This window comes from Marmota marmota, unplaced genomic scaffold, assembly GCF_001458135.2.
Source record: "Marmota marmota marmota unplaced genomic scaffold, marMar, whole genome shotgun sequence".
In the NCBI taxonomy this organism is placed as follows: domain Eukaryota; kingdom Metazoa; phylum Chordata; class Mammalia; order Rodentia; family Sciuridae; genus Marmota; species Marmota marmota.
In genome coordinates, this window is record NW_025999977.1 from 2,498,696 (window position 1) to 2,525,533 (window position 26,838).

The 26,838-nt window shown below is 48.3% G+C and overlaps 1 protein-coding gene across 2 annotated transcripts; it reads right to left on the reverse strand.

The window, feature by feature from the left end:
- On the reverse strand, positions 1–26,754 carry Atp6v1b1 (ATPase H+ transporting V1 subunit B1). 2 transcript variants are annotated; one of them, XM_048804141.1, is made up of 15 exons: positions 20,509–20,645; positions 20,064–20,167; positions 19,612–19,667; positions 7,482–7,580; positions 7,206–7,299; positions 6,646–6,723; positions 5,341–5,480; positions 4,447–4,548; positions 3,774–3,871; positions 2,617–2,740; positions 2,200–2,350; positions 1,882–1,964; positions 1,019–1,123; positions 690–819; positions 1–600 (listed from the first exon to the last, which is right to left on the reverse strand). In XM_048804141.1, the coding sequence occupies exons 2-15, from the start codon at positions 20,134–20,136 to the stop codon at positions 437–439; spliced, it is 1,497 nt and encodes a 498-aa protein (XP_048660098.1). In that variant the 5' UTR covers positions 20,137–20,167; positions 20,509–20,645; the 3' UTR covers positions 1–436. The 2 variants fall into 2 exon arrangements, with proteins under 2 accessions (XP_048660098.1, XP_015335032.1); XM_015479546.2 differs by lacking the exons at positions 20,064–20,167; positions 20,509–20,645 and adding an exon at positions 26,536–26,754.
- Between the last annotated feature and the right edge of the window lie 84 nt (positions 26,755–26,838).

Consider the following 26,838-nt stretch of genomic DNA (forward strand, 5'->3'; position numbering starts at 1 on the left):
TCTTTTTCACTTAAGATAATTCATCTTTGTTACTTCTCTCTTGGGGGCTTTTAAAATAAAAATTCAGGGCTGGGGGTGTGGCTCAGTGGTAGAACTGCTGCTTAGCATGCCCAAGGGCCTGGGTTAGGTCTCCAGCAGCAGCAACACGATCACAGCAAAAAAAAATCATTTAAAATAAAAATATAGTAGGACATGGGCTTTCCTTTGTGGTCTTTCCCAGTGCTGAAGTCTAGGAAGACAGAGTTTGGGGAGCCCCCATAGCCTGTAGGGGTCTGAAGGTGGACGCGGAAGTGGTGAGTTCAGGTATTGCGGGCAGCGGGGGAACGTCGGAGAGGGAGATGGCGGGAGGCAGATGGCGAATGGGGAAAGGTGGCCAACCACGGGCACGTAAGGCAGGGGTAACCGGACCGTGCAGCTGCGCCAGGCTCCGTCCGGGCTAGAGCGCAGTGTCGGACACCGTGTCCTGCGGCGCCCCCTCGCGGGAGTAGAACTCGTCGATCACGTTCTGCGGGATGCGCTTCAGCATCTCCTTGGGGAAGATGCGCAGCAGTTTCCAGCCCAGGTCTAGCGACTCGAACACCGATCGGTTCTCGTAGGGTCCTAGGGACCGAGCAGGAGCGTGAGGGCTGTGTGTATGGGGCGGAAGGAGGGTGGAGAGGTTCTGCTTCCGCGCCCGCCAAGCGCCTCACCCTGGTTGATGAAGTTCTTCTCGAACTTCTGCAGGAATTCCAGGTACAGCAGGTCCTCGGAGGTGAGCGCCTCCTCCCCCACCACTGCCTTCATGGCCTGCACGTCCTTCCCGATGGCGTAGCAGGCGTACTGGAGGAGGAAGCAGAGGCGGTGGCGGCTTCGCGGACTTCCCACCAAAGTCCCGATGGCCCCAAACCTGACTGCCCTTGGGATTCCCCTTTTTGCGAAGGAATTTTACCAGGAGAAAAGCCTGTCGGTCCAGATGGAGCTCAAATCTCCAGTTTCTGAAACTAGATTGCCCAACAGCCCCTGGCCCTCTCCTTCTTACCAACTGGTTGGAGACATCCCCGTGGTCCTTTCTCGTCATGCCCTCCCCGATGGCGGACTTCATCAGTCGCGACAGGGAAGGGAGCACGTTGATGGGGGGGTAGATCTGGGGGAGCAGAGGAGGCGACTGGCAGACAGCAGAACCCACCCCACCCCACCCAAGCTGCTTGTCTCATCTCCCCCTATTTAGGAGACTCGTCCTCATTCATCCACAGAGAAGTCAGTGGTCACACCCTGACACTCTTATGTCGTATATATTGTAGGGCAGGTGACTACACAAGTGGTTTTAGACAGGTCGGTGAGGGAGGAAGATGATGTGACCTTAAGTTCATAAAAAGCCCATTATTCACATTCTATTTGTATCAGACACCTGGTGTTTTTACTCAGCAAAGCAAAAAACTGGAAAGGGAAAATAATTGGTATTTATTTATTGTCTACTATCTGCCAGATACTTCTCATATGCTGACTTGTTTTATGCTTCTCAATGCATCAGTGTAACGAGTATTATTATTCCCATATCACAGAAGAGAAGACCTGGGGCTGGGGATATAACTCAGTGGTAGGATACTTACCTAGCATGCAGGAGACCCTGGGTTCAATCCCTGGTGAAGTCCTGTTCAGGGTTTCCAGCTTTTCTCTGCCCTCCCCACTCTTGCCCAGTACACCCAGACTCTGAAGGGATTATTTTCTCAAGTTCCCACAGCCAGGTGGACTGGATTCTACCCAGGCTGTGGCCCACACAGGCCTCCCTGGGTGCATGTCTCCTGATTGGGTCAGCTTCGTTCATTCAGAGGAGGTAGTGGACATCTGTTCTTCCAGGTCTTTTGGAGTGAGAGCCAAAGTGGGGAGGGAGGCAGCAAGTACCTGTCTATTATGCAGCTGTCTGTCCACATAGATCTGTCCTTCTGTGATGAAGCCTGTCAGGTCTGGGATGGGGTGGGTGATATCTACAAGAAAATGCATTGGTCTCAGTGTGGCTGGGGGTGTGGTCTCCACCCACCCAGGGGTCACCCAGGTTCTGTTTCCCTCATGAGAGTGAGGGGGTAGAGATGGATGTGTAGGAAAGGATCAGCCCTGATGGAGGAGCAGAGTTACTGCACATTTGTGCAAAGCAGCATGGGATTTGTAAGAGTCCAGGTGGGAAAGGGAGGAAGGGGAACTCTGGGGGCTTGAGGAGGCTACCATCATTGGGCATGGTGAGGATGGGGATCTGTGTGATGGATCCACCCCGGCCCTCCACACGGCCTGCTCGCTCATAAATGGTGGCCAGGTCTGTGTACATGTATCCAGGGAAACCTCTGCGCCCAGGCACTTCCTCTCTGGCAGCTGAGACCTGCAAGATCCATGGATGTTGGGATAAGAAAGGAGGCAGGGGCTGAAACAAGGAAGATGGGTAGAAGCTTCAGTGACTTTGTGAGGAATGGAATGGAAGGTGGGAGAGAAAAGGCCAGGCTGCAGTTGAGCCCTGGGGCACACATGAGGACGGCAGGCCTGGGTTGACGAGTTCCCTTCTTACTTTTAGGATGATCCCTTGATTCCAAGAGGTCAAGCCTAGGGCAAGGCAGGGATGATTCTGACACCCCTTGATGGTCAGCTTACCTCTCTCAAGGCCTCCGCGTAGGAACTCATGTCAGTCAGTATGACCAGCACGTGCTTCTCACACTGGTAGGCGAGGAACTCAGCAGTGGTCAGTGCCAGACGTGGGGTGATAATCCGCTCAATCCTGGAGGCAGGCATGGTTGGTATTTAGAGAGCCTGAAGGCCCAGGACTGTGCCCCACATACCCCAGGGCTGAGTACAAGGTACAGAGGGAAGCTGGCTTGTGTACAGTAGCTGGGCAAGGATAAGATGAGCCCCTACCCCAGCCCCCAGGTCAGGTCCATATTCCTGGGAGCGAGCACTTGCCACCAAGTCCTCACCCCTTCACCTGCTATCCACGGGAGGGGAGGAAACGGAGGCCGAGACCAGGAGGGTGGGTAGGTAGGAGACTCCAAGCAGGGGTGAGTGTTGGGTGAGTAAGACAGCAGACTTGTCTGCTGTGGTCTGAAGGTGAAGGGCTCTGAGGTATCTCCCATGGGTGAGGTGGGAGCACAAGTGCCTGCTCTAGCTCCTTCTCACCCCAGGGCACCTGCTTTGTGTCTTAGATAGAGCACTTGCTTTGTGTCCTCAGGATTGTCACTTTACTCATTGTGCCTCTCCTGTCCCTGAGCACACTGGTGTGCATGGTCCACACACTGACTACCCTTCCCACTTGGAGCACTTCTCAGTACCCTTATGCTGGGTACCTCTTGGTAATGTCATCACAGCCTTTTGTTCCTTAGTTTGGGGACCCCCCCTCAACACCCAGGATATCTTATGAGAATTTTTTTTAATCCACTTGATCCCATATTTTAAGTCTTATTTTCTAAACCTTCAAAATAGCAATCCCCCCCCCAAAAAAAGAGAGACAATTTCTTTAGTAGTAACTGTGGAAGTGACTCAAGGGTGAAGGGCCCTGACTTAGGATAGTGGCTGGTTGCAGGCTGTGGGAAGAGCAGAGGGACTGCAGGTGGCAGGTGGGGTCCTAGCTGGCTCCCAGGGACTCTTGGTGGGCTATCCCTAGCTCTTCCCAGGCCTCAGTTTCTCCAACTGCGCCTCCAGGGGTTATTTTCCTAGCTCGGTCCCATGACTGTGATTCTGGAATGCCCTGAGCCCTGCTGGTATACTGAGTATTAGAAGGAAACATGGTCTTCTCCCTGGACATGGGGAGGGCTCACGTGGGGTCGTTGGCCAAGTTCAGGAAGAGGCAGACGTTCCCCATGCTTCCATTCTGCTCAAAGTCGGACTTGAAGAACCTGGCTGTCTCCATGTTCACCTGGACATAGAGCAGGGAGGGCTGCAGCCTGAGAGCAGCGCCTGGCCCCTCCTTTCTGAGGAAAGCCTGTGAACTGACTGGTTAACAGTTGCTGGGGGTAAAGGTGCCATAGTCACAGGGGTGGCCCTGGGGCTTGAGAGGGCCTCATCAGATACCCTTCCAGAGAATTTCAAACTTCTTCAGGAGCTCAATGCCATCCTGCCCCTCTCTTGGCCAGCTGCCCTGCCCAACTCCCTTTCCTCCCCTTGGGCCCCCTGAGGGCTCCCTGGTATCCCCTTCCTGAGCTGTCTTATCTCCCTGAGTTCCCTGGCTTCCTTCTCCAAGCCCCTCTGGGCCATCTTAGAGCTGCTGTGGCCTTCAAGATGTCTGAAGGGACACACTGCTCTGGTCACTGAGCCCACCTTCACCCCTTGAGTCACACTCTTGCCTTTCCCACCAGACTGGCCCAGACTCTGACAGCTTATCAAGAAGAGGGATTGTGCTTCCCCCAGAAGATTAAGTTGTTTCAGAGACCAATGGATCCAGGGCTGCCTGTTCACAGCTTCTAACTGACAAATCTGCCCCACCTCTCTTACCCCCATGGCTGCAAAGACGATGGCGAAGTTGTCATCATCATAATCCAGCACTGCCTTGGATTTCTTCACCAGCCCAGCCTGGCGGCAGATCTGGGCAGCAATCTGAGGCAGAATGGGTTGGGAGGGGAGGGAGGCTGTCAGGGTCAGAGCCCAGCACCTGCCCCCCCGGGCACCACTAAGGAGGATGGATGGAGAGGTTTTTCAATCTGTCCTCCCGTCAGGGCCTTGCCAGCAAGTGTCCAAGCCCAGAGAGGTGAAGGCTCTGCCCTGGGTCCTACAGCTTTCTTGGTGAGGGGGGCTATTCTGTGACTACTAGAGAACTGAGAGAGCCTGTCGTGAGGAGCAGGACAGACACAGTAATGAACAGTTCCAAAGAGCAACAGCCTTAGCATGGGTTTTGAACCACTTGTCTGAAGGAAGTTGGGCCTTTCAGAGCCCCTAGACGCCCCCTCAGCCTGCTGGAATTATCTGGGCACAGAGTTGCCCCAGGTCTTCAATATGTGGGGCTATTGGATCCTAACTCTCAAACCAGGGTGTGTGTGTGTGTAAGAGTGAGGGCATTTATGTTGTCTGATCACCAGATCATTTTGAGGGTAAACTGAGGCACGTTCAGGAATTCAGGAAGGGTGGGGGAAAATGTCTAGAAACCTTGTCACACCAACTACTCTGGGAGAACTGGCTGTTCTGGTGGCAGTGAAGTAGGTGTGATCTGGGAAAGACTAGTACAAGGACAAGCAGGCAGAGGCTGGGAGCTCAGCCAGGCAGGGCTTTCTACACTGGGAGCTACAAGTGGGCTCTTTCAAGCAGTGAGGGCCGCTCTGACTCAGGGCAGCCTTGAAGACCAGATTGGGGCCCACTGGTCTTCAAGGCTGCTGCTGCCTCTGCAGGCCTCACCTCATTGTGGGGGAGCCCGGCTGCTGAGAAGATGGGGATCTTCTGACCACGGGCAATGCTGTTCATGACGTCAATGGGAGAAATGCCCGTCTGAATCATCTCCTCAGGGTAGATGCGGTCATGGGGGTTGATGGGCTGGCCTGGGAGGGAACAGGGTTTTCAGCTTTTGCCCTCCCCACTCATGCCCAGACTCTAGAACAGTGCAGTTTTTTTTTTAATATTTATTTTTAGTTATCAGCGGACACAACATCTTTGTTTGTATGTGGTGCTGAGGATAGAACCCGGGCCACACGCATGCTAGGCGAGTGCGCTACCGCTTGAGCCACGTCCCCAGCCCTAGAACAGTGCAGTTTAACAGCGCTCTCTGTGAAGACAGAACTGTGCCCTGGCTGCGCTGCTCAATGTGTCCCCAGCCACATGTGGCTATTGCATACATGAAATATGGTTTGGTTCAGGTTTAAACAACCACAGGCCCAGTGCTACCTTGGATAGCACTGCCCTGGTGCATTAGAAGCAGGTGGTAAGAACTCAGCCTGGGGACCCCTTGGCCTGAGATAGAACCCTCCTCACCACCTATGGCTCTTGTGCAGGGACCTGAGGGCAATCTGAGACCCCTATAGGAGCAGATGTATGTTCTGTGCTCTGCCACTGGCTTGCTGTGTAGCCTCAGACAAGCTACTGTCCTCCGTGGGCCTCCACGAGGCCCCTCAGTAAACTGATGGGTTAGGGTTGCAGGAGTTGGGAAAAGCCTCCATGTGACTATGTGACAGCCTTGGAGGGCTGAATCTGCTGCAGCGGCCCCAGATCTGAGGACTGGGGACAGGGAACTGAGGGCAGAAGAGGGATGGTCTGGGGGCATGTGGAACACCATGCAATGATGATGGCACTTCATTTTTTTTTTTTTTTGGTACCAGGGATTGAACCTAGGGATGCTTAACCACTGAGCCACAGGGTCTCACTGAGTTGCTTAGAGATTCACCAAATTGCTGAGGTGGACTCTGAACTTGTGATCCTCCTGCTTCAGCCTCGGAGCTGCAAGGATTACAGATGTGTACCACTGTTTTATAGGGGCTGGGCACAGAGTGCTGAGGGCAGCATTTGGATTTGGTGGCTGATTTGGGGACGAGAGGCCTTTGATGCTCTCACATCACACCTAATCTGCCTGGCCCTGGGAAAGTGCTGGTCAGTGGCTCTGGCCTGTGTCCAGACAGAACTTCCAGGACAAGGTGGCAGAAATGATGACAGGAAGTGGGAAGATGTCAGAGACTGGGTCCTAAAAGATATCCAAAGCCTCCACTCACTCACCATTGATGTCCAGAAAGTCCTCCGCCATGACCACTGGCCCTTTGTCAATGGGCTTGCCAGAGCCATTGAAAACCCGACCTGAGTAGGCAAGTGGTGGAGGAGGATGTTGGGGCCAGCCTCAGCTCTCAGCCCCACACCACCCCCCTCCTATCCCCCACCTCCACTGCCCATGGCCCCCTCCCCGTCAACTCTCATTTATCCCAGAAAGCAAGGCCTTGGCCCAGCACAATGACTCTAGTTGAGGGGCTTCCAGGGCTGGATAAGGGGAAAACCAAGCCAGGTGTGGCAGATCTTGAGACTTAGGGGATATGCAGGGCTTAGCAGTCTCTTTCAGCCTGACCTCAAGCAGGGTCCTGCTTTCCTCATTATTGAACATTTGCTGTATGTGGGCCCTGAGACGAGGTCAGAACAGAGAAAATACAACCTCTAGCCTCCAAGAGCTCATGGGAAGGCAGATATGTGTACAGGCAATGACAAAGCCAGGCACTAAGGGTTTGGTCGGAGAAGCTGGGTTGGGAGGGTAGAGGGGCACCCACCCCTGCCCCATCCCCATCCCTCACCCAGCATGTCCTCTGACACTGGAGTCCGCAGGATGTCCCCTGTGAACTCGCAGGTGGTCTTCTGGGAATCAATCCCGGAGGTCCCTTCAAACACCTATGGGACAAAAGGTAGTTACTCTAACCAGGAGAGACTGGGGCTTCCCACTTCAGACCCTCCTAGAATGCTCTGCTCTGGTCAGGGTGTTCTCAGGCAGATAGACATTTGCCTGCTTCACAGCTGGTCAGATAGTGTGGGAACTTTGTCAGTTCATTCATTGACTCACTGAGCCCACTTACCTGTACAATGGCCTTGGTCCCAGCCACTTCAAGCACTTGGCCACTCCTCTGAGTCCCATCGGGGAGGGTGAAGTTGACTATCTCAGCATACTGGGCGAACTGGCAGGGGAGGAGAGCAGCCCAGAGCAAGAGTGAGACAAGGGCAAAGTCCATGCTACCTCCCCCATCCCTCCTTGGTCCAGTCTCAAGCTGCTGTCTGCACTATTATGGCCAGACACTCATGGAAATGAACTTGAGGGACTGGGAAGTGGACAACTAGATTCTTTCTGGGAGGGAGTATACCTGATGGTTAGGAGAAGGGAATCCGGAGTCAGAAGACCAGGTTAGAATCGAAACTCTGAAGCTTAATAGCTTTGGAACCTTCTGGAAGTTACCTAATTAAGTGACTCATTAAGTACTTAAGTCATTAAGTCATGAGCCTTAGTTTTTCTTATCAACGAGGGTGATAATATTAATACTTCACAGGGCTGCTGTGGGCAGGAAATGAGGCAATATTCTGCAAATTTGTTACCTTGGCACCTTTAAATGCTCAATAAAATGGAGTGGGGGGGCTTGGATTGTGGCTCAGTGGTAATGCGCTTGCCTAGCATGCATGACACACTGGGTTCGATTCTCAGCACCACATACAAATAAATAAAATAAAGGTCCATCAACAATTAAAAAATATAAAATAAAATGGAATAGCTATTGTGACCAGGTATTGTGACCACCCACGGCTGGAAAGCAGTGTTTCTGCTGCTGTAGACTAACGGGAAACAATGGCAAAGTGCTTCCCTGTGCTCAGGCACCAGAAAAGACCCTGTTTCCAGGAACTATATACCTACCTGGGGCCATCTTTTCCTAGCAGTGATTATGATTCACATGTATGAATCAGGACTTCAGGAATTTAAAAAATCAGGCTAATTTCAGTAATATCTAAAGTAGAACACGCAGTGAAAATAATTTGATCAAAGGAGAAAATATACAAATGGACAATAAATACATGTTAGGATGCTCAACAGCTTTAGTCATTAGGGAGATGAAAACCAAAACCACAGTGAGGTACTACTTCATACCCACCAGGATGGCTAAAATCAAAAAGGCAGATAATAAATGTTATGACTCCAGATTCCCTTCTCCTAACCATCAGATAACAAGTTATGATTTCTTCACATCTTCAAAAGGGTCAACACAGGGCTGGGATTATAGCTCAGTGGGAGAGTGCTTGCCAGCATGAGCAAGGACCTGGGTTTGATCCCCAGCACCACACACACACACACACACACACACACACACACAAAGTTAAACATAGATAGAATTATCATGTGGCTCCAGTAATTTCACTCCTATGTATATACAGGAGAAATGAAAACATATGTCCAAATAAAAACTTGTAGATGAATGTTCATAGAAGTTTTATTCATAGCTGGGTGTAGTGGCACATACCTATAATCCCAGAGGCTCAGGAGGCTAAGGTAGAAGGATTGTGGGTTCAAAGCCAACCTCAGCAATTTAGCAAGACACTAAGCAACTCAGCCAGACCATGTCTCTAAATAATTTTTTTTTTTTCAGTAAGGGCTGGGGATGTGGCTAAGTGGTTAACGTCCCTGGGTTCAATCCCTGGTACGGTGGTGGTGGAGGGGAGTAGTTTCTTTCATATTCATAAAAAAGTGGAAACAATCCAAATATCCATTAATTAATGAACCAGACAAATAAAATGTGATATATTAAAAGACCTGAACTCACTTTAAAAGAGTGAAGTTTATTGTATGTAAATGAAACTCAATTTTTAAAACTCCATTGGGCTGTCTCTCAGGGACACAGCAGCAGATGGGCAGTTAGAGATCTGCCCTAGGGAGTCCCCAAGCTCTGCTGTCTCTGTATATGCTGGGAACCACAGGGTTCCAGGCTTTCCTATGTCTAGGGAGGGTCAGGAGCTTGGCCAGGGAAGCTGGCTGGAGGAGTACACCCTCCACATTCACACAGGGGTCCAAGAACCAAAAGAGCCAAGTCCTGTATCTGCACCTCCAGCCCAGAGGAGGACATGGAGTGAGCGCTGCGTCCCAGGAACCCCCACCTCACCTCCCATGTGGCTGATTTAATTCAGGAAGTGAACCATAACCTTAATCCAAGAAAAGCAATGGTAGAAAGATAATACCCCTGCACCATTTGCTAATATTCTGTGAAATTAAAGTGCTTTTCTAAATTACTCCTTGCAAAATCAAAACCAAAGTGACAGATTATCTAAAAAAGAATGGAAAGGATATCATCATGCCGTGATCTATAAACTACATGAAGCTGAACCATGTTCTCTGACCCTAATCAATGTAAGTTAGAAATTGGTAACAAAAAATAGAAAAACCTTATCTGTTTGAAAATAAAAGCATTTTAAGTATAGAGGATCTGATCAGAATTAGAGAATATTTGGTAATGCACAATAATGAAAATTATGGGGCTGGGGCTGTAGCCCCAAAATTATGGGGCTCAGCGGTAGAGCACCTGTCTTGGCACATGTGAGGAACAGGGTTCGATCCTCAGCACCACATAAAAATAAATAAATAAAGATATTATGTCCGGGGCTGGGGATATGGCTCAAGCGGTAACGCGCTTGCCTGGCATGCGTGCAGCCCGGGTTCAATCCTCAGCACCACATACAAACAAAGATGTTGTGTCCGCCAAAAACTAAAAAATAAATATTAAAAAATTCTCTCTCTCTCTCTCTCTCTCTCTCTCTCTCTTTAAAAGAAGATATTATGTCCATCTACAAATAAAAAATATATATAAAAAAAGAAAATTATGCTTCAGCATACGTGTGAGGCATTTGAAATTTTAAGGGTTTTTATTAGAAAAGAAACAAGGTTGAAGAAACCTAAAATAGGCAACGTGAGCCAGTGGTGGCACACATCTGTAAATCCAGTGAGTAGGGAGGCTGAGGCAGGAGGAGCTGAAGTTCAAGACCAGCCTCAGGAATTTTGTGAGACTCTATCAAAACAAAAAATAAAAAAGGCTGGAGATGTGATTCAGTGCCCCTGGCTTCAATCCCCAGTACCAAAAAGCAAACAAACAACAACAAAAACAGCATTAAAACCCCATAAGAAGTAGAAGAAATAATAAAAGGGCAGAAATTATTAAAATATAAAACAAACATGTAATAAGGAAGAACAGGAAAGCCAAATTAGTTCTTTGAAAAGTCTAATAAAATTGACTAATGGAGCAGGGTGCAGTGACACACACCTGTAATCCCAGCAACCAGGGAGGCTGAGCAGGAGGATAGAGAATTCAAGGGGTCAGTATCAGCAATTTAGTGAGGCCCTGTCTCAAAATAAAAAGATAAAAAGGTCTGGGGATGTGGTTCAGTGGTTAAGCTCCTCTGGGTTCAATACCCAGTTACCCTCTCCCCAAAATTAATTAAGAAAAAAAGAAAAGCCACAAATAAATAAATAAATAATTGTTGGAATTAAAAAAATTATAACTAGCTATGTTGATAATATTAAAGAGATAATAAAAGGAATTTTGAAAAACTTCATGTAACATATTTAAAAATTTAGATGCAATGAGTGAAGTCCCAAAAGACCACAACTCAAATCAAAACCAAATAAAAATGAATAAAAAGTCAGGCAGGGTGGCACATGTCTATAATTGCAGGAGGCTGAGGCAAGAGAATCCCAAGTTCAAGGCTAGCCTGGACCACTTGGTTAGAGCCTGTCTCAAAACAAAATAAAAAGGGCTGGAGCTCAGTGATAGAGTACCTGGGTTCAATCCCCAGTACCACATAAAATGATCATTATGCGGTCATGGGGTTGGGTACTGGGGATTGAATCCAGTGGTGTTCTACCACTGATCTCCATCTCCAGCTCTTTTTATTTTGATACGGGATCTCACTAAGTTCCTAGGGTCTAAGATGCTGAGGCTGGCATCAAATTTGATCCTATAATTTTTAAAATATTGAATAAATAGTTTAAAGTGTTCCTATGAAAAAAGCACCTGTCTCAGATGGTTATACCAGTGAATTATAACAGAGAAAAATAACTTGAAATTTGCTAAAGCCCTTCGAAAGCCTGGAAGAAAAAGCACTGTATTTATTGTTAGAGGCAAGAATAATCTTGATACCAAAATAAAATAATTATAAGAAAATTGTAGGCAATCTCATTCATGAATATGGATTCCCAAATCTGAAACTAAATATTATCAAACCAAGCCCAGCAGTGTACAAAAAAAAAGACCAAATTACAAACCAAAATAATAATATTTTTTTTAAAAAATGAGCTGAGTATGGTGGTGCACACCTGTAATCCCAGAGGCTCAGGAGGCTGAGGCAGGAGGATAGAGAGTTCAAAGTCAGCCTCAGCAATGGAAAGACACTAAGCAATTCACTGAGACCCTGTCTCTAAATAAAATACAAAAAAGGGCTGGGGATGTGGCTCAGTGGTTGAGTGCCCCTGAGTTCAATCTCTGGTACCTCTTCCAAAAAAAAAAAAAAAACGAACACACACACACATACACAAACAGATAACAAATTAGGATTATTCCAGAATTCAAGGTTAGTCTAATATTAGAAAATCTATTAATGTAGTTCATCTTACTAATGGATTAAAAGATGAAAAACTATTATTATTGAGAACATTTTGGAAAAAGTTTAAAAACTGTCAAATTTTTAATAATTATAAATGAAAAGTTTAATAATTACGAACAGTTACTAATAGGGCATTATGTAAAAATGTAGATGTGTAACCGACGTGATTCTGCAATCTGTATTTGGGGTAAAATTGGGAGTTCAAAACCCACCTGAATCAAATGTATGAAATATGATATGTCAAGAGCTTTGTAATGTTTTGAACAACCAATAAAAAAAAAAAGAAATGCAAATCAAAAGCACACAAAAAAAATTATGAACAAAAAGCAAAGAACAAAATAACTGTTTGAAAACAGGGAATAAAAGGGAATTTTCTTAATCCCCAAATGAATATTGTTTGAAAACCTTATAGGAAATAGCTACTCAGTGATTTGATGGATAGAGCATTCCCACTAAAAACGAGAAGCAAAACAAGAACACCTGCTGTTATCCTTCCACCCAGTACTGGGCTGGAGCAATGGCCAAGAAGAATAGTACCAAAGCAAGAACAGGGAAAAAAAAAAATGAACGATGATTAGAAGGAAACAGAACTATCTAATGGGAAGCTCTGTGACATGAGAATCCAATGAAGATAGTACCAAAAGAGAATCATTGACCAATTTCTCTAATTAACATGGATGCAGAAATACTAATTAAACTATTAGACCAATCATGCAGTGTATCAAATAAATAAACCAGCATGAACAAACTGGGTTTATTCCAAGAATGCAAGGCTAGAACATCATCATCAGTGCATTTGTCAACAATTGACAACGTAATTCATAGTAGGAATTGCCTACAAAAATTAAAAGAAAAACCCTGAAGCTAAGCATGGTAGCTCACACCTGCAATCCCAGTGACTTGGGAGGCTAAGGCAGGAGGATCACAAGTTTGAGGCCAGCTTCAACAACCTAGCAAGACCCTGTCTCAAAAAATAAAAAGGTCTGAGGATGGAGCTCAGTGATAGAGCACTTCTGAGTTCAATTCCCAGTACCAAATAAGTAAATAAAGGAAAACGAATTGGGATTCTGTAAACAGGAACAGAAACTCTTTTGATACAATTCCAAGACAGCTGTTTCTTGTATAACTTTATGTAAAACAGGAATGAGAGGCAACGACTTAAACACTATGAAAAACAACCTCAACATCCTTATGAAATGCTGAAGCTATTTTCATTTCCAATAAAAATCATAACCATGTCACTGTTGTTACCTGGTACTTTTTTTTTAGAAATCTTATTTTACTCAATGAGACAAAAAATTTAAATATAACAATGAAAATTAATGGAGAATGTTCTATTTTTTTTAAGGGTAGTGGAGAGATGGGGCTGTATTCTTTAAAAATGTTAAAGAAAGGCTGTGGAAATGATCCAGACTGTAGAAAGCTAAACAGACATCATGCTTAAATGCAATACATGACCCTAGGCTGGATCTCATACTAGAGGGGAAAAAATTTATAGAAGACCTTATTAGGTCAGCTGATAAATTGGATTATGGATAATAAATTAAAGTATTATATCAGTGTAAAATTTTGAAGCTGATAACTACAATTATGGTTACATAAGAGGATAGCTTTATTCTTTGGAAATACACACATTGTATTAGGGCATAATTTACCCTCAAGAGATTCAAAAAAGCCAGGCACTATGGTGCACCTGTAAACCCAGCTACTCTGGAGACTGAGGCAGGAGGGTCTCAAGTCTGAAGCCAGCTGGGCAACTTAGTGAGACCCTCCTCCATCTCAAAAAGTTAAAATTCAAGAAAAAACGATGTACACACACATTTTCATAGACACACAGAGAAAATTGATTAAAATTTTAATAATTGAATATATGGATGTACTATTTTTATTTTTGCATAAAACTAAAATTGTTTCAAAATAAAAGTATGCTCATGGGGCTGGGGTTGTGGCTCAGTGGTAGAGTGCTTGCCTCGCTTGTGTGAAGCCCTGGGTTCGATCCTCAGCACTACATAAAATAAATAAGTTAAATAAAGGTATCGTATCCATCTTACACCATATATATATATATTTATATATATATATATAAAAGTATGCTTATGCTGGGTGCAGTGGCGCACATCTGTAATCCCAGTGGCTCAGGAGGCTGAGGCAGGAGGATGGAAAGTTCAAAGCCAGCCTCAGCAAAAGTGAGGCACTAAGCAACTCTGTGAGACCCTAAAGATAATACAAAATAGGTCAATGGTCAAGTGCCCCTGAGTCCAATCCCTGGTACCCTCCCCCCAAAAAAGTATGCTTATGTGAAATGAGATAAAACTCCCTTATTTGCAGATGATATTGCAAATCTAGAAAAACCCAAGAGGCTCTAATTAAAACACACACATACACACAATTACTAGGACCCATAAGAGAACTTGGTTGCAAACGCAATAAATGTATAAAAATCAATCTTTTTTTGTATTCCAATCATAATCAGTGAGAAGAGGCAGTAGAGGAAAACATCCCATCTGCACTAAAGTGAAAATACATAAAATATCTGGTAATAAATGTAAAAAGTACCAAAAAACCCCCACAAAAGTTTATTGAAGAACATAACAATGACTTACTGTCATAAAGATATTAATTCTTTTAAAAGCATATAAATTAAAGCCATCCCCAGTGGATTATTGTTTCTTTTGGAATTTAATAAAATGATCTTAAAGTTTATGCAAATGTTTAAGAAGAGCCAAAAATAGTTATGGAAAAGATCAGAGATAGAGGATTTGCCTTACCAGATATTAAAACCTGTTATTTAAAAAAAACACTTGCTATAAATCTGCTGAAGATGAACAGTGAATTAATGTGAGTCAAATAATGGGCTAGAGAGTCCAGAAACAGATCTCAGGTTTTCCAGGACTATGATAGAATAAATGTGGTATATTTATTCATGGAGGGAAATTACATAACTAGGTATCTATTTAGAATACCACCTCATCATAAACGCAGATACATAAACAAAATTTAAATATAAAGACAAAACATATTTTTTTTTGACAAAACATATTTTAAATATTTACAAGAAACTTTCTTCCTGACAGATGAGAGGCATCTTTAATAAGAAATTCAGAAGCTGTGAGCAAACAATACAAATTTTTATCTATTTTTTCTCTTTTTTGGTATCAGTGATTGAACCCTGGCAATGTTGTTCTTTCCCTAACCGATAGAGTGGGATCCCTGGAGGGAAGACCCACCCTAAGAGAATAATCCCTGTGGTAAGAGCCCCTGGTACTCAGCCGGCTTGGGTTCTCAGCCACAAGAGGGAGCCCAAGAGCAAGGGCAGCAAGAGTCTGGTAAATGAGTTCCGATGTTCAAGCCCTGACTTCTTTTCCCTTGCACTGGGTGTAGGCCCTGTGCCTGGCCATTTCCCAGAAGTGGCCACGGGCGTCCTTATTTGTCACATCATTGGTGGTGATGGTGGGTTGTTGACTTCAGGGGAAAAATTATTGGTTAGAGGACAGGTCAGAATGGGTCCAAATTCAGCCAACAGGCCCAATAAAGTCGGGGGGGGGTAATAAAAAATTGATAATTTTTTATGCGGGTTTATGAGAGGGAGGGGGAGTGGGGAATAGGAAAGTGGAGGGGATAGTTGTGAATTGTGTGTCCCTGAAGGATGAGATCAGAGAAGAGAACTTTAAATATCAAAGATCATGGCCGGACAAGGACATGCCTGGTATGAGGAATATACACTGGAAACCTTTAGGAGGAAAATACCAAACCCTGTGTGGTGGTCAGGGAGTGTTTGTTAAGGAGGGCGAGGATCTCATAACTAGTTAGAATGGAGGGTCAGGGGAGAACTGCAGGGTGCAGCAGCTTATACACCAAGGAACCCTATTTCCCAGCTGCATACTGAGCAAGCCTGATCCTATCAACTCTCACTGTTGACTTCTAAGAGGATTTCAGGGAGTGGGGATAATTCAGTGCGACCCATCCCCTTTGCTGGAGAGTCAACTGAGTCCTCAATCAGCAAGGGGCCATGCCCCTTATTGCTGCTATGTACATGTCGAAGACTGGGAAGTTCTGAAACTAGTCTACTAGGATTCCTGCAAGGGAGTTCTGTCCTCCAAGGCCCCTCCTGTCAACAATGGCAAGGACAATGTGGGACCTCCTCTCTGGAAATGGGCTTCAGGGCTGTTGCAATCTTTTGAAAGTAGATAGAGATGTCTGGGATCAAGTTTGGTGGATCAGGTGAGTGTTTACTCCAAGTGTCAAGGAAGGATGGATTTGCACCCCAGAACAGAAGAGTTGGGAGATTCTCCAGAGCAGTGGCTCTTGAGTTGTGGTCTCCAGAGCAGCAGCATGAACATCATCTGGGAACTTGTTAGAAATGTGAATTCTTGGGCCCCGACACAGATCTACTGCATCAGAACTTCGTGTGGAGCCCAGAACCTGTCTATGAGCAAGCCCTGCAGGGGAGTCTAATGTATGTTCAAGTATGAGAACCACTGCCCTCGTGAATCTCTAGGATAGCTCCAAGCAGGTGGATGTCAGATATCCAGATACTTCCTCAATGCTTGCAGTGACTGGTGTGTGGGTTTGAGAGTGTGAATGTGTGTTAGTATGCGAGTGTGTGAACGAACTATTGAGAGTGTGAATATGGGTGTGTGAGAGTGTGCTTTTGTGAGATCAGGGCTGGGAATGTGGATGCTTCATGATCTAGGAGGGTCAGTTTTACAATCTTCAAATCAGAGACTAAGCCTTTTCTAGTTAACAAACTCTGGGAAATCAGATGAAAATAGTAGAAACTCCCTCCAGAAAAACACATCGGCACATGCCAATATACATTCAATTGTTTACATACAATTTTAGGTGTCTTATTTCCTGGGCTAAGAGCTTCTGATCTACTCAGATTCTTCCCCAACATGTTTTTCCATTTGTAAAGAATGGAAAACAAGAGTAATTGATTGTGTGTCGATATAGGCAGTAGGCGGCGCTGTAGAGACAGAATAGTGGAATTTTGCCCAAGTCAGGCTGTAAAAGAAAGAGGGGCCGGCAGCGGGAGCAGTGCATAGGATGCCTTCCCCTTCTCCAGGACTTAGGAGACTGTAAACTACCGGTTCTTGTCCTCCCTCTATTAGCTGAAGGCTTTCCAGGTACATGCACCACCTAGTTAGTTTGCTCTGTCAGAGTTACAGATGCATCCAGTAATCACAAAGCCATACGTCTGGGGATCTAGCTCTGGTTTCCTAGTAGGGGGGAATTGAGAAATGGGCGTCTGCTAGGTGCTGAGTCTCTGTACTTTTCTGGGTTCCCTATAGACCAAGACTGTGGCAGGAGAGTGTGGTGGGATGGGGTGGGGGACAGGGGATCGCACAACTGTTTGATCAGGCTTATTAACATTGCTAATAGGAAGAGTTATTGCTGACTGTTCTCAGGGAGGATAATTTTTCTGATTTACTCCTCACTGTCATTATTTAATAGATGAGGGAACAGGAATTTACAGTCCTGGATAGATAGTTCTCAAACCTGGAGGGTTTGTGAGAGCAAACTTGGGACTCCACCCCAAAGACTCTGACCCTGTCAGTCTGAGGTAGAACTCAAGAATCTGTATTTCCAAGTTGGTGCTAAAGCTGTGGCTCCAGGATTCATAAGGAATTGGTAGAAAAGAGTGGAATTAAGCTGGGATCAAACATGAGAAGTCTTAATTAACACATTTCAGAAAAGCTAGAGAAGAAGAGTTTGAAGGTTCTCAATAAATTGAACAGTAATGTTTGAGGAGATGGAAATGCTAATTATGCTGATCTGATTATTGTACATTGTGTATATATATATTGAATTATAATAGTGTACCTCAAAAATAAGTACAAGAATTATATGCCAATTATTAAAAAAAAAAAAAAAAAGCAAAGCAAAAGTCAGTATTGTAGTGCACGTTTGTAATCCCAGTGGCTGGGGAGGGTGAGGCAGGAGGATTGTAAGTTCAAAGCCAGACTCAACAATTTAGCAAAATCCTGTCTTCAAAATTTAAAAAGGGCTGGGGATGTGGCTCAGAGGTTAAATGCCCCTGGGTTTAATCTCAGTATCAAAATAAAAATAAAAGTAAAAAATGCAAATCAAGGGTGTACACCTGTAATCCCAGCTTCTAGGAAGACTGAGGCAAGAGAATTGTAAATTTGGGACCAGCCTGGGCAACTTAGTGAGACCTTGTCTCAAAATAAAATTTTTAAAAAGAATTGGAGATGTGGCTCAGTGGTAGAGCACCCTTGAGTTCAATCCCCAGTACTTTAGAGAAAGAAAGGGCGGGGGGAGGAAGGAAGGAAAACAAATCAATGTTATTTTTTTCAACAACAACATCAACAAAAAACCAGAATTATCTTTGTTTTTTAAAATTATTATTGTTATTACAGAAGTTTGGTTATAAACACCAAATTGTGCTATTGTGCACAATTTAAATAATAAAAATATTTAAAATGATAAAAACCAAAACTTACAAAGTCTGACTCTTCCAAGCCCTGACCCCAGTGTACATACACTTAACTACCTCGTCATACTTCCTCCCAGGGCATCCCTTCTACAATAGATCAAACAGCAACATACATCTCTAGAATCGTTATTCGAGTGGTTCTGATTTAATTAATATAAGTGGCTCGGGTTTTAACAGGTCTTTATCTAGTCATGCTAACACTCATTCATTTGTTCATCTCATTAATTTACTCACCTTTCCTTTAAACAAACATATGCTTAACACTACTATGTCCTTGGTACAAGTGTTCTGTTGGGCTCCTGGAGTTAAGGATTAATGCATATCCAATAGGAGGGAACTGGGTCCCCTGCCCCCCGCCCGGCAGGGAGGAAACATGTGACCAGATCATGACCCAATGCCTGGATGGGTGCTGTTCAGGACAGAAGGGGTCAAGGGTGCACCTGGGGTTTCTAGTTTGTTCAGCTCAGAATGGGTGGGAGGCTGGAGAACTAGAACTGGCTAGTACAGTGAGGACAGCAGAGTGATCTTGAATCTCTGCAGGACTCTTTTAACACTCAACAGTCTCCAACAAGGCAACTCAATGTCTGCCAGTTCTTAGTTTCCCAGGAGATGCAAAAGAGCTTACTTACATCTCATTTGCCTCCTGTGGGTCCCACTTCACTCCCAACCCACAAGGCTGATTCTGACACTGCAATTGTTCAAAGGACTTTGGAAGCCATCAAGCTCCTGAGAAATGGTAGGAGGAGTTGACGGGCAAATTCTGCTCTTCCCCATGGAAGTCTCAGGTGGGGAGAGTCCTGTCTTTGAGTCTGGCACCACTGTTCTACAGATGCAGAAATGAGGCTCAGCAGGCCGCGGGGCTGCCAGCCCATCAGTGGTAGAACCAGGTTTCCCAAGGCCCATGGAGCCCGGCCTCTGAGAGGTATTTGTGCTTTTTACAATCTCCACTGACAGGGCAGGGATGAAAAACTTTGGGTGCCTGGGAACACAAGTAGGGAAGGAGAGTGCAGACGTGGATGACAGGTCATCCAGGGGAAGGGCAATTTAGAAGATATCCAGTAAGGGGGAAGGGAACCCTGAGGTATGGCTGTGGGGCCAGGGAAGAGGCAGAAGAACCTTACCTTGACCTGGTCCAGCACTACCAGGGGCCCATTGACGCTGCACACCGTCCTGTAGGCTGGGGGAAAGGCAGGGTGGTAAGGCTCTTACCTCCAGACACCCCCTAACACATGCTTGGCCTCCATGACACAGGACACACACACACACACACACACACACACACACACACAGAGAGAGAGAAGAATCCTCGCCTTCCCTCCGTCTAAACACCCCCCACCTCCTCCCCAGCCTGGGCCATCAGGGTCATTAGCTGTGACAGGGCCAGCCACCATTGCTGTAAGGGTCATGCCTCTGCCCGCAGGGCCTCCGCTGCCTCGGACACCTGCAGGAGGCTGGGGGAGGGCAGAGGCCTCAGAGTCTTCCCTGGTCCTGGGGAGGAGACCCTTATCCTCCCTGATGGGCTTCCCCTCTGGCCTCAACCCCCACCTCACCCGCTCCCTCCTCTCTGACTCACAACATTTTCCAAAGGCTTCTGGCCCCCAGCTGTGGTTGAGAAGTGCCCTCCTCTGCCCTTCACCAGGCCACATTTCCTTCTGTTCACCCCACACTGATTGAGCACTGTGGGGGGTAGGGGGGAGAAGCTTTGTTGAGAGAAACAGAACAGAGCCCCTGCTCTCACAGGCCCTGGGGAGGCCCTGCCAGGGAGGCTGCTGGACTCCCCTGGCTCGCTGGGTGCTCAGAGGGGTAGGGGGAAGAAGAAGAGAAATGCCCCCAGACCTAGCAGCTGCACAGGACCATAGAGAGGGAATGGGCTTAGCTTAGAAGGTGGTGTTCTGTTAGACATCAGGAAATACTTCCCAACTCCAGTGCCAGGTTAGCAAAAGCTTTGGTTCTGCCAGGGGCTAGCCCAGGGACTTTGGGACAGTCCTGCCCAAGGCAAAGGGGTACCTCGGTCCTACCCTGGGATTCTTGTGTGGCACCAATGATTCAACTTGAGACGGAGAACTTGGCTTGGCAAGATGGGTGGGGTGCTGGGTCCCTCACAGACTGCAGACCTCAGAGGAAAATGGAGTCCAGAAGGAAGGCCCAGAGTCGCAAAGCAGGTTTGAGGCAGAGCCAGGGCTGAACTCCCCCCAACCCCTTGTGCTTCCTGTCAGCCCTGGTTCGCACAGCCCTCTTACAGACATGCTCCTGGGCAAACTAGGTGGCCCCAACCCACCTAGTGCCCGAGAGAACCCAATAGCCCATCACCTACTCCTTCCCCATTCTGGGCTTCTGAATCAAATCCCTTATTTTTGTCTGAAAGCTCCTTTCACCAGGGTGTAGACCAGGAGACCCACCCATGGGGCAAGGCAAGGCTTGTACAGATCTTTACATAGATCCTCCAATGTCAGCACTGTTTGCAAAACTCCAGCATCAAGGAGAGTGCGAGAAGGAAAGTTCTCTGCCCGGGCTTTGGCTGGCCCAGGGCAGCACCCTTTTGCTCCCTGTCCTCAGACCTGCCTAGAGACCCACTGCATCTGGCTGCCCTCACTTCTTCCCACGAAGGAGGGCCCACCCTCCATCCTAGGCAGGTCTCTCCCCTGCACCAGGCCCTGGAGACAACAAACCCTTCGGTGCAGGGCTAGTGCCACCCCCCCACCACCGGCACCCGACAGTCTTTCCTTCAAACAAGCTCTGGTATCTCCCACCCTCAGCCCCAATCCTTCTCCAGCTTCTGCTCATACAAGCATGGCCTCCAGTGATCCAATGGTTCTTCCCCCTTCCCTGCCTCTCAAGCCTCTCTACTCTGGCTTCCAGGGCTGACTTCTCTCTAGGCTTCTCCTAGGACTCTAGATCCTGCATTCAAAGTGATCCAGCACATTCCATGAGAGGCTGCATGCATGCTCCTCTTCCCCGCCCCCTTGTTCCACCTCTGGGTTGCTTCTCAGATTCTTTGGCCAACACACTCTTCCCTCCTGGAGACTTCACTGCTTGGCGCTTCCTACTCCCCTTTCCCTAGGTGATCTGCTTCCTTCTTTCCTAATCCCTCCCTCTCTCCAAGCATTTTTATGGCACCTATTGGATGTACAAGGCCAGCTGTGGAGCCTACAATCTAAAAGAAGGGAGAGAGAGAATGTAACACAATTACAAACTGCAGTAGGTGCTAAGAAGGGCAAGAACAGGATGGGTGCATGAGATGATCTAATGGTCAGGGCTTTGCAGGATGGGCCTTTTGAGCTGAGCCCTCAGGTCAAATGGAGCTATCTACAGCCCCAGAAGTTAGGGAAAGGGCACATATGCCAGGGGTGAGCAGCTCAGACGTGAGAAAGAATCCCTTACTTGGTGATTTGGGGGAACACAGGCAGTGCAGTGGCCTGCAGAGGCTTGCATCTGGGCTCAGGGACGTGTCAACTCCCAGAGAGCAGGAACATCCTCTGCAGCGCTCACTGCTGTATCCCACCTCTCAGGAAAGCGCCAGGTATACGGCAGACACTTGTGAAATATTTGTTGGATGAATTATGGTTCCATTAGCTTTTCCTCACATGTCCCACATGAGAGCCAACATGTGACCTTCCCTACCTTCCCAGCCCCCTGGACCAAAGGAGGGTCCCATCCTGAGGGACTGTACCTTTAGCTCCAGTCTGCTTCCTGTGAAGATGGAGATGGAAGAGATTTAAAAAAAAAAAAAAAAAAAAAGAGGATGCATGTGCTAAGGGGGTGTGTAGGCATAAAGAGACCCCCCCCCCCAAAGAGGGAGGGTAGGGTTCCTAGGTGGGGGCATCTCCCTCCACATTAGGGGAAAAAAGCCACCAGGCAGCCATCCACACACACTCTTGCTCGTGTGGTATTTTGATTAAATTGCCAGGGTTGTTAGGACCATAAAGAGTGGAACAGAGGCAGGACGTGGAAGCAGAAGGAGGAAATGAATTGGGTCAGGCGGGGATGGGCAGGGGCGTGGGGACAGGCCAGTAAATTTATAAGTCCAGAACAAGCCAGCGCTTTGCCGGGTTTTATAGGGTAAATACTAGCCGTGCCACAGGGCTGAGGGAGGGGAAGAAAACTGCAGAACTGGGGTAAGAAGACACAGGGTGGGTGGGCCTGGAGCAAGGGAGGCATGGGGGCCGGGCAGGGTCCCCAGGGCCAGAAAGCCACAGGGAATCGTTTCCAATTCCAAGGCTTCAGGAGACAGGTCTTTCAACTTCCTCCTTTCCTTCACAGCTGGCTCCTACTTCACAGCCTCTGTCACATGAAATCCCCTGGAAGGGGAGGTAGGGGACAATGGTGGCAGAGGATGTGGGATTAGAGGATCCACACTCCTCCCTAAGGGGAGGGTCTCTGGAAGGAGCCTGGGCTGCTGCTAAGTGCCTGCCTGCAGGGACCCTCTGGGAGGCCAACTTCTCAACTCTATTCTGGGAGTTAGGGTGGGAGATCATGCCAGGTCACATGGGGACAGCATGAGGTCTCTGAGTCCCCCATCTTAGCACACCAGCTTCACCTACAGGTCATCTTCCCAGGCTTCAGCAGCCACAACACCTGGTTCTAGGTGGGATTCCTAGGGAGGCTGGATGGAGACACAGCTCCGTGGAGTCTTAGAAAACCCATTCACATGCCATTTCGGTTCCACACTGGGCTGTTCACACCCTTCAAGGTCTTGCCCAAAACCACCTACTGCAGCTCACGGGGTCTCTCCTTCTGAAGACCCATAGCACTGCAGACTGGCCCCTACAGGGGCTGTGTCTCTCCTGAGACAGACAGAATGGTAGCTGAGTGACAGGCCTCTTGTTTGTATACACCTCTTGTTCGTATTCGCCTCTTGTTTGTATATACTCTGGTTATGTCCATTGCGAGGAAGGCAAACTGAGACCCAGAAACTCAGCTGGTTTCGCCACAGTTCAGGCAGTATCTTGTGGCCCTCGGGGATTATGGCCACTACACCACCCTGGGATGTCCCCCTTGACCCTGGAGAGGGAAGGGGGCCGCAGAGTTGCCGGCAGAGGGCCGGTTCAGATGACCTGAGGGGCACTCCCTCAATGGGCCTTCCAGACTGTGCAGACACTCCCTCCAGCTGCTCTGCCCACCCTCTCCATTGTCCTAGCTGACACTTCGGGCTGCACTTTGGACTGCAGGCTGGAGGAGCGGCTCCCTACCCCCACCTCCCTACCGCCTTCCCCGTCAAAGGCCCAGCAGGGATCCTGACCGGCACACTAATTAGCGCTGGCCCAGCCACACCTGCAGCGTCCCCGGAGAGGGCTGAGGCGGGCACCCATGCGTGAGGCCAGGGTGGGGGCAAGCCTGGGGCAGCAGGTCCTGCACCTCCTCCCTGATCCCAGCTGGAAGGATTAGGGGAGGGGGGCAGAGGCTGGAAGCTGGGGGTTCTTAGAATCAGCCCAGGAACCTGTTGGTTGGGACTCTCGATGTAACTTTCTCCCCTTTCTGCCAAGGAAACTGAGGCAGGGAGGCAAAGCCAGCGGCTTGGTGCTCAAGCCCCTGGAGGGCCTGATTAGGCTCCATCCCTCCAACCAGGCTGCTAACCTTTCAAAACTTTGCCTAGACTGGCCCCCTGTGCCAGCCTAGCCTCTTCTGCCCCAGTGCCCAGGTGAAGCTCCATGCCACCTCCTCCCCAATGAAGCCAAGGTTCTTGGGGAACAAGTCGAATGCTGTGGAGCAAAGAGACCCTTCTTTCCCAAGGTGGATACTGCTGGTTTTACTCCCCATCTAGACTCTACCTAGCTCCTCCTTTCTGGCCAATTCTTTCCTGTAGTCTCTGTACTGAAATCAGTTGTGAGGAGTCCATCTCCTCTGGGAAGGAAAGGGCTTCTCAAGCTGCACCTCCCTGGCCCTCTGAGTCCAGCCTCTTTCTAGGCTCGGTCTCAGGGCTGAGAGAGTGCTTAGAGTCCCAGGGTAGAAGATCAGGCTGGGGAGGCAAGCAGAGGGGTGAGCAACCCTGCCTCCAACCTGCCAGGGGTCTCCAGATCCTATCTGGTCCTGTGCCTGTCCACATGCCGCAGGGAGGAGCACCCCCTAGTCACCCAAGGAGAACAGACAGGAGCAGGAGACACTGCAGGTGCAGAAGCACGCTGAGGAGTGCTGGGCTGCTGCTGGGTAGGAAGGTGTCTGGATGGCTGGGGAAGGTGTCTGGGGTTGATCCTGGGTGCATCCTGTGAGCATGCTCAGTTTGCAGCAAAGTGAAGTCAATGGCCAGAGCAGAGCCAGGAGGGCTCCCTGCACTGAACTTGCTCTGGTTTTTAACTGTGGGGTATAAACACATTTGCCTGGGTGGGAGCTACTGTTGCAGGAGGCCTATAAATATGGAGGCACTGACACCCCTAGGTCCCATCCTGGGTCAGAACCTCCAGGATGTTGATTGTAAATAAAGAACTGGTTAGGAGGAAACTGGCTTGAGGCTGCTCCTGGCTGGGCAATCCTGCCTGGAGGAGGAGTCAGGCAGGGTGACATTTATCTTCAGGACTCACAAGGGCAAGTTTCAGAGGGAAAGCAGGGTTTGTAGGTCCAGACCCCACACCCTGCCCAGCATGGCAGCTCTCCTGTGCCCTCAGGTGTGGGACAGGTGATCGCAGGGGTGGCAGGTCATCTCATGGGAAGGAGTTCCCAGCTCTGGACCCAGTGTGAACTGAATCACTGTGTGTTTCTTAGCTTTGGTGACCACAACTTTGGCCTAGGGAGAATCTACCCCCGGAACCTCTACAGGGCAGAGCCTGTGGGGCCTCCTTAAGAAGACTGAACTCACTGAACTGTCATTTCTCCTTTACTGGAATTTGTTCCACCCTCAGCACCTGTCTCAGGCCTCAGCAGGAGCCTCACACCTTGGGGGCTCTGCTGACTGCAACCCCCCCACCCTGCTTACTCTGTGCTCAGCTCTAGTTGCCCTTTCAAGTTCCCCCCACCTCCTCCATTAGACTGGATGGCTGTAGAGGAGGAGGAGGGAGGGAGAAGAGTTTCCTGTGTCAGATTTTCTTCCTCTCACTCACCCCACACGCCCTGTTAGGTACCTCTGGCTAGGCTTTAACAGGGGCGGGCCAGGCTGGTTTACTCCAGTGAGCTGCACGCGCTGTCTGAGAACTGCCAGGCCTGGGAGGGTGACCTTGGAGAAGGAAATTGTGAGGGGGTTTCCCTTTGGTCCTCTGGACCTTTACAGGTTCTCCTCCCCAGACATCTGGACTTGTCCTACCCCTACAGAACCAGCACAGAAGTTAGCCACACAGGGCTGTCTCCGTGAAAGTTACAAAGGTACCCCCCCCCCCAGCACCGGTTTACAAGCTCCTACACCTGACACTCACCCTTAGCCCTGTGTACACACATAAAAACTGCCACACTCAGATACGTGACATTGTCCTGTGCTGTCCCCTTGAACATACACATTGCATCGAAGCACATGCAGACATACCTACCCGCACCCTAACAAGCACACTTGCATACATTCGCACTCACAGGATTCTTCCCCTCCAAGAGAAAGTGGGTGCACACCCCTCCAGGCCCACATCTCTCATAGAAGGCACATACAACATGTAGCCCTTGACTCTCGGGACACAGGGACACTATCACCTTATATTGAGAACACTCACATACATTGACACACATGTCAGCCCCACTATACTTCATCATACACTTCCTCCTGCTGAGGGTTCTGGGGCACACTCCTTACATAGAAGTGTGCGCATGCGCACAGACGGGCGCGCACTCTCTCGGGGGCATTTGGAGCTATCTCTCTCGGGGCTTAGGGTCTTAGGCAGGATCAATGATGACAACTAACCCCTCCCCCCAGTCCTCTCCTCTGGGTCAGCCTGGCCTGGGCACTCCATCCCTCCTCCACCTGCAGAGATGACTCCGTGCAGGCTGCCCTCACAGAGCGGTTCCCACTGAACCGAGGGCCTCTTGCTATCCCCTGGTATCAGTCCTCTTCTTTTTCTGAGGCAAGAAGACTTTTTCTGCTGGAGTCTCAGCAGCTCCCCACCCCAGCCTCACCCACGAGGGCTCATACTCACTCACGCGGGGGTGGGTGACGTAGTTTCGGGTGACCGCCTGGATATGTTCCCTGGCTGTGCCCAGGTCGCAGTCACTGTTGGGGAGCCCGCTGGACCTGCTGTCTACTTTCATGGCCATGGTGTGTGGTGGCCTGGGAGTCAGTGCCTGAGTAGGCTGGTGGCAGCTCTATGACTTCAGGCCCCACTGAGCTGGAGTGAACTGCCAGCCTGCACCTGCGGCCACCGCCCCTTCCTTCCCTCTCCTCCCACGCCCTCCCCGCTCCTCCCCCAGGTTGACTGTAAACAGGGAAGCCCGGGGTTCCA

Excerpts from the sequence above, each read along its gene's own strand:
- Atp6v1b1 (XM_015479546.2), bottom strand. The coding sequence starts at position 26,653 with ATGGCCATGAAAGTAGACAGCAGGTCCAGCGGGCTCCCCAACAGTGAC. Across the intron at positions 19,668-26,535 it reads CGTCACCCACCCCCGCGTGA|CCTACAGGACGGTGTGCAGC; the intron begins GTGAGTATGAGC and ends CCTTTCCCCCAG. Across the intron at positions 4,549-5,340 it reads CCGGGCTCCCCCACAATGAG|ATTGCTGCCCAGATCTGCCG; the intron begins GTGAGGCCTGCA and ends ATTCTGCCTCAG.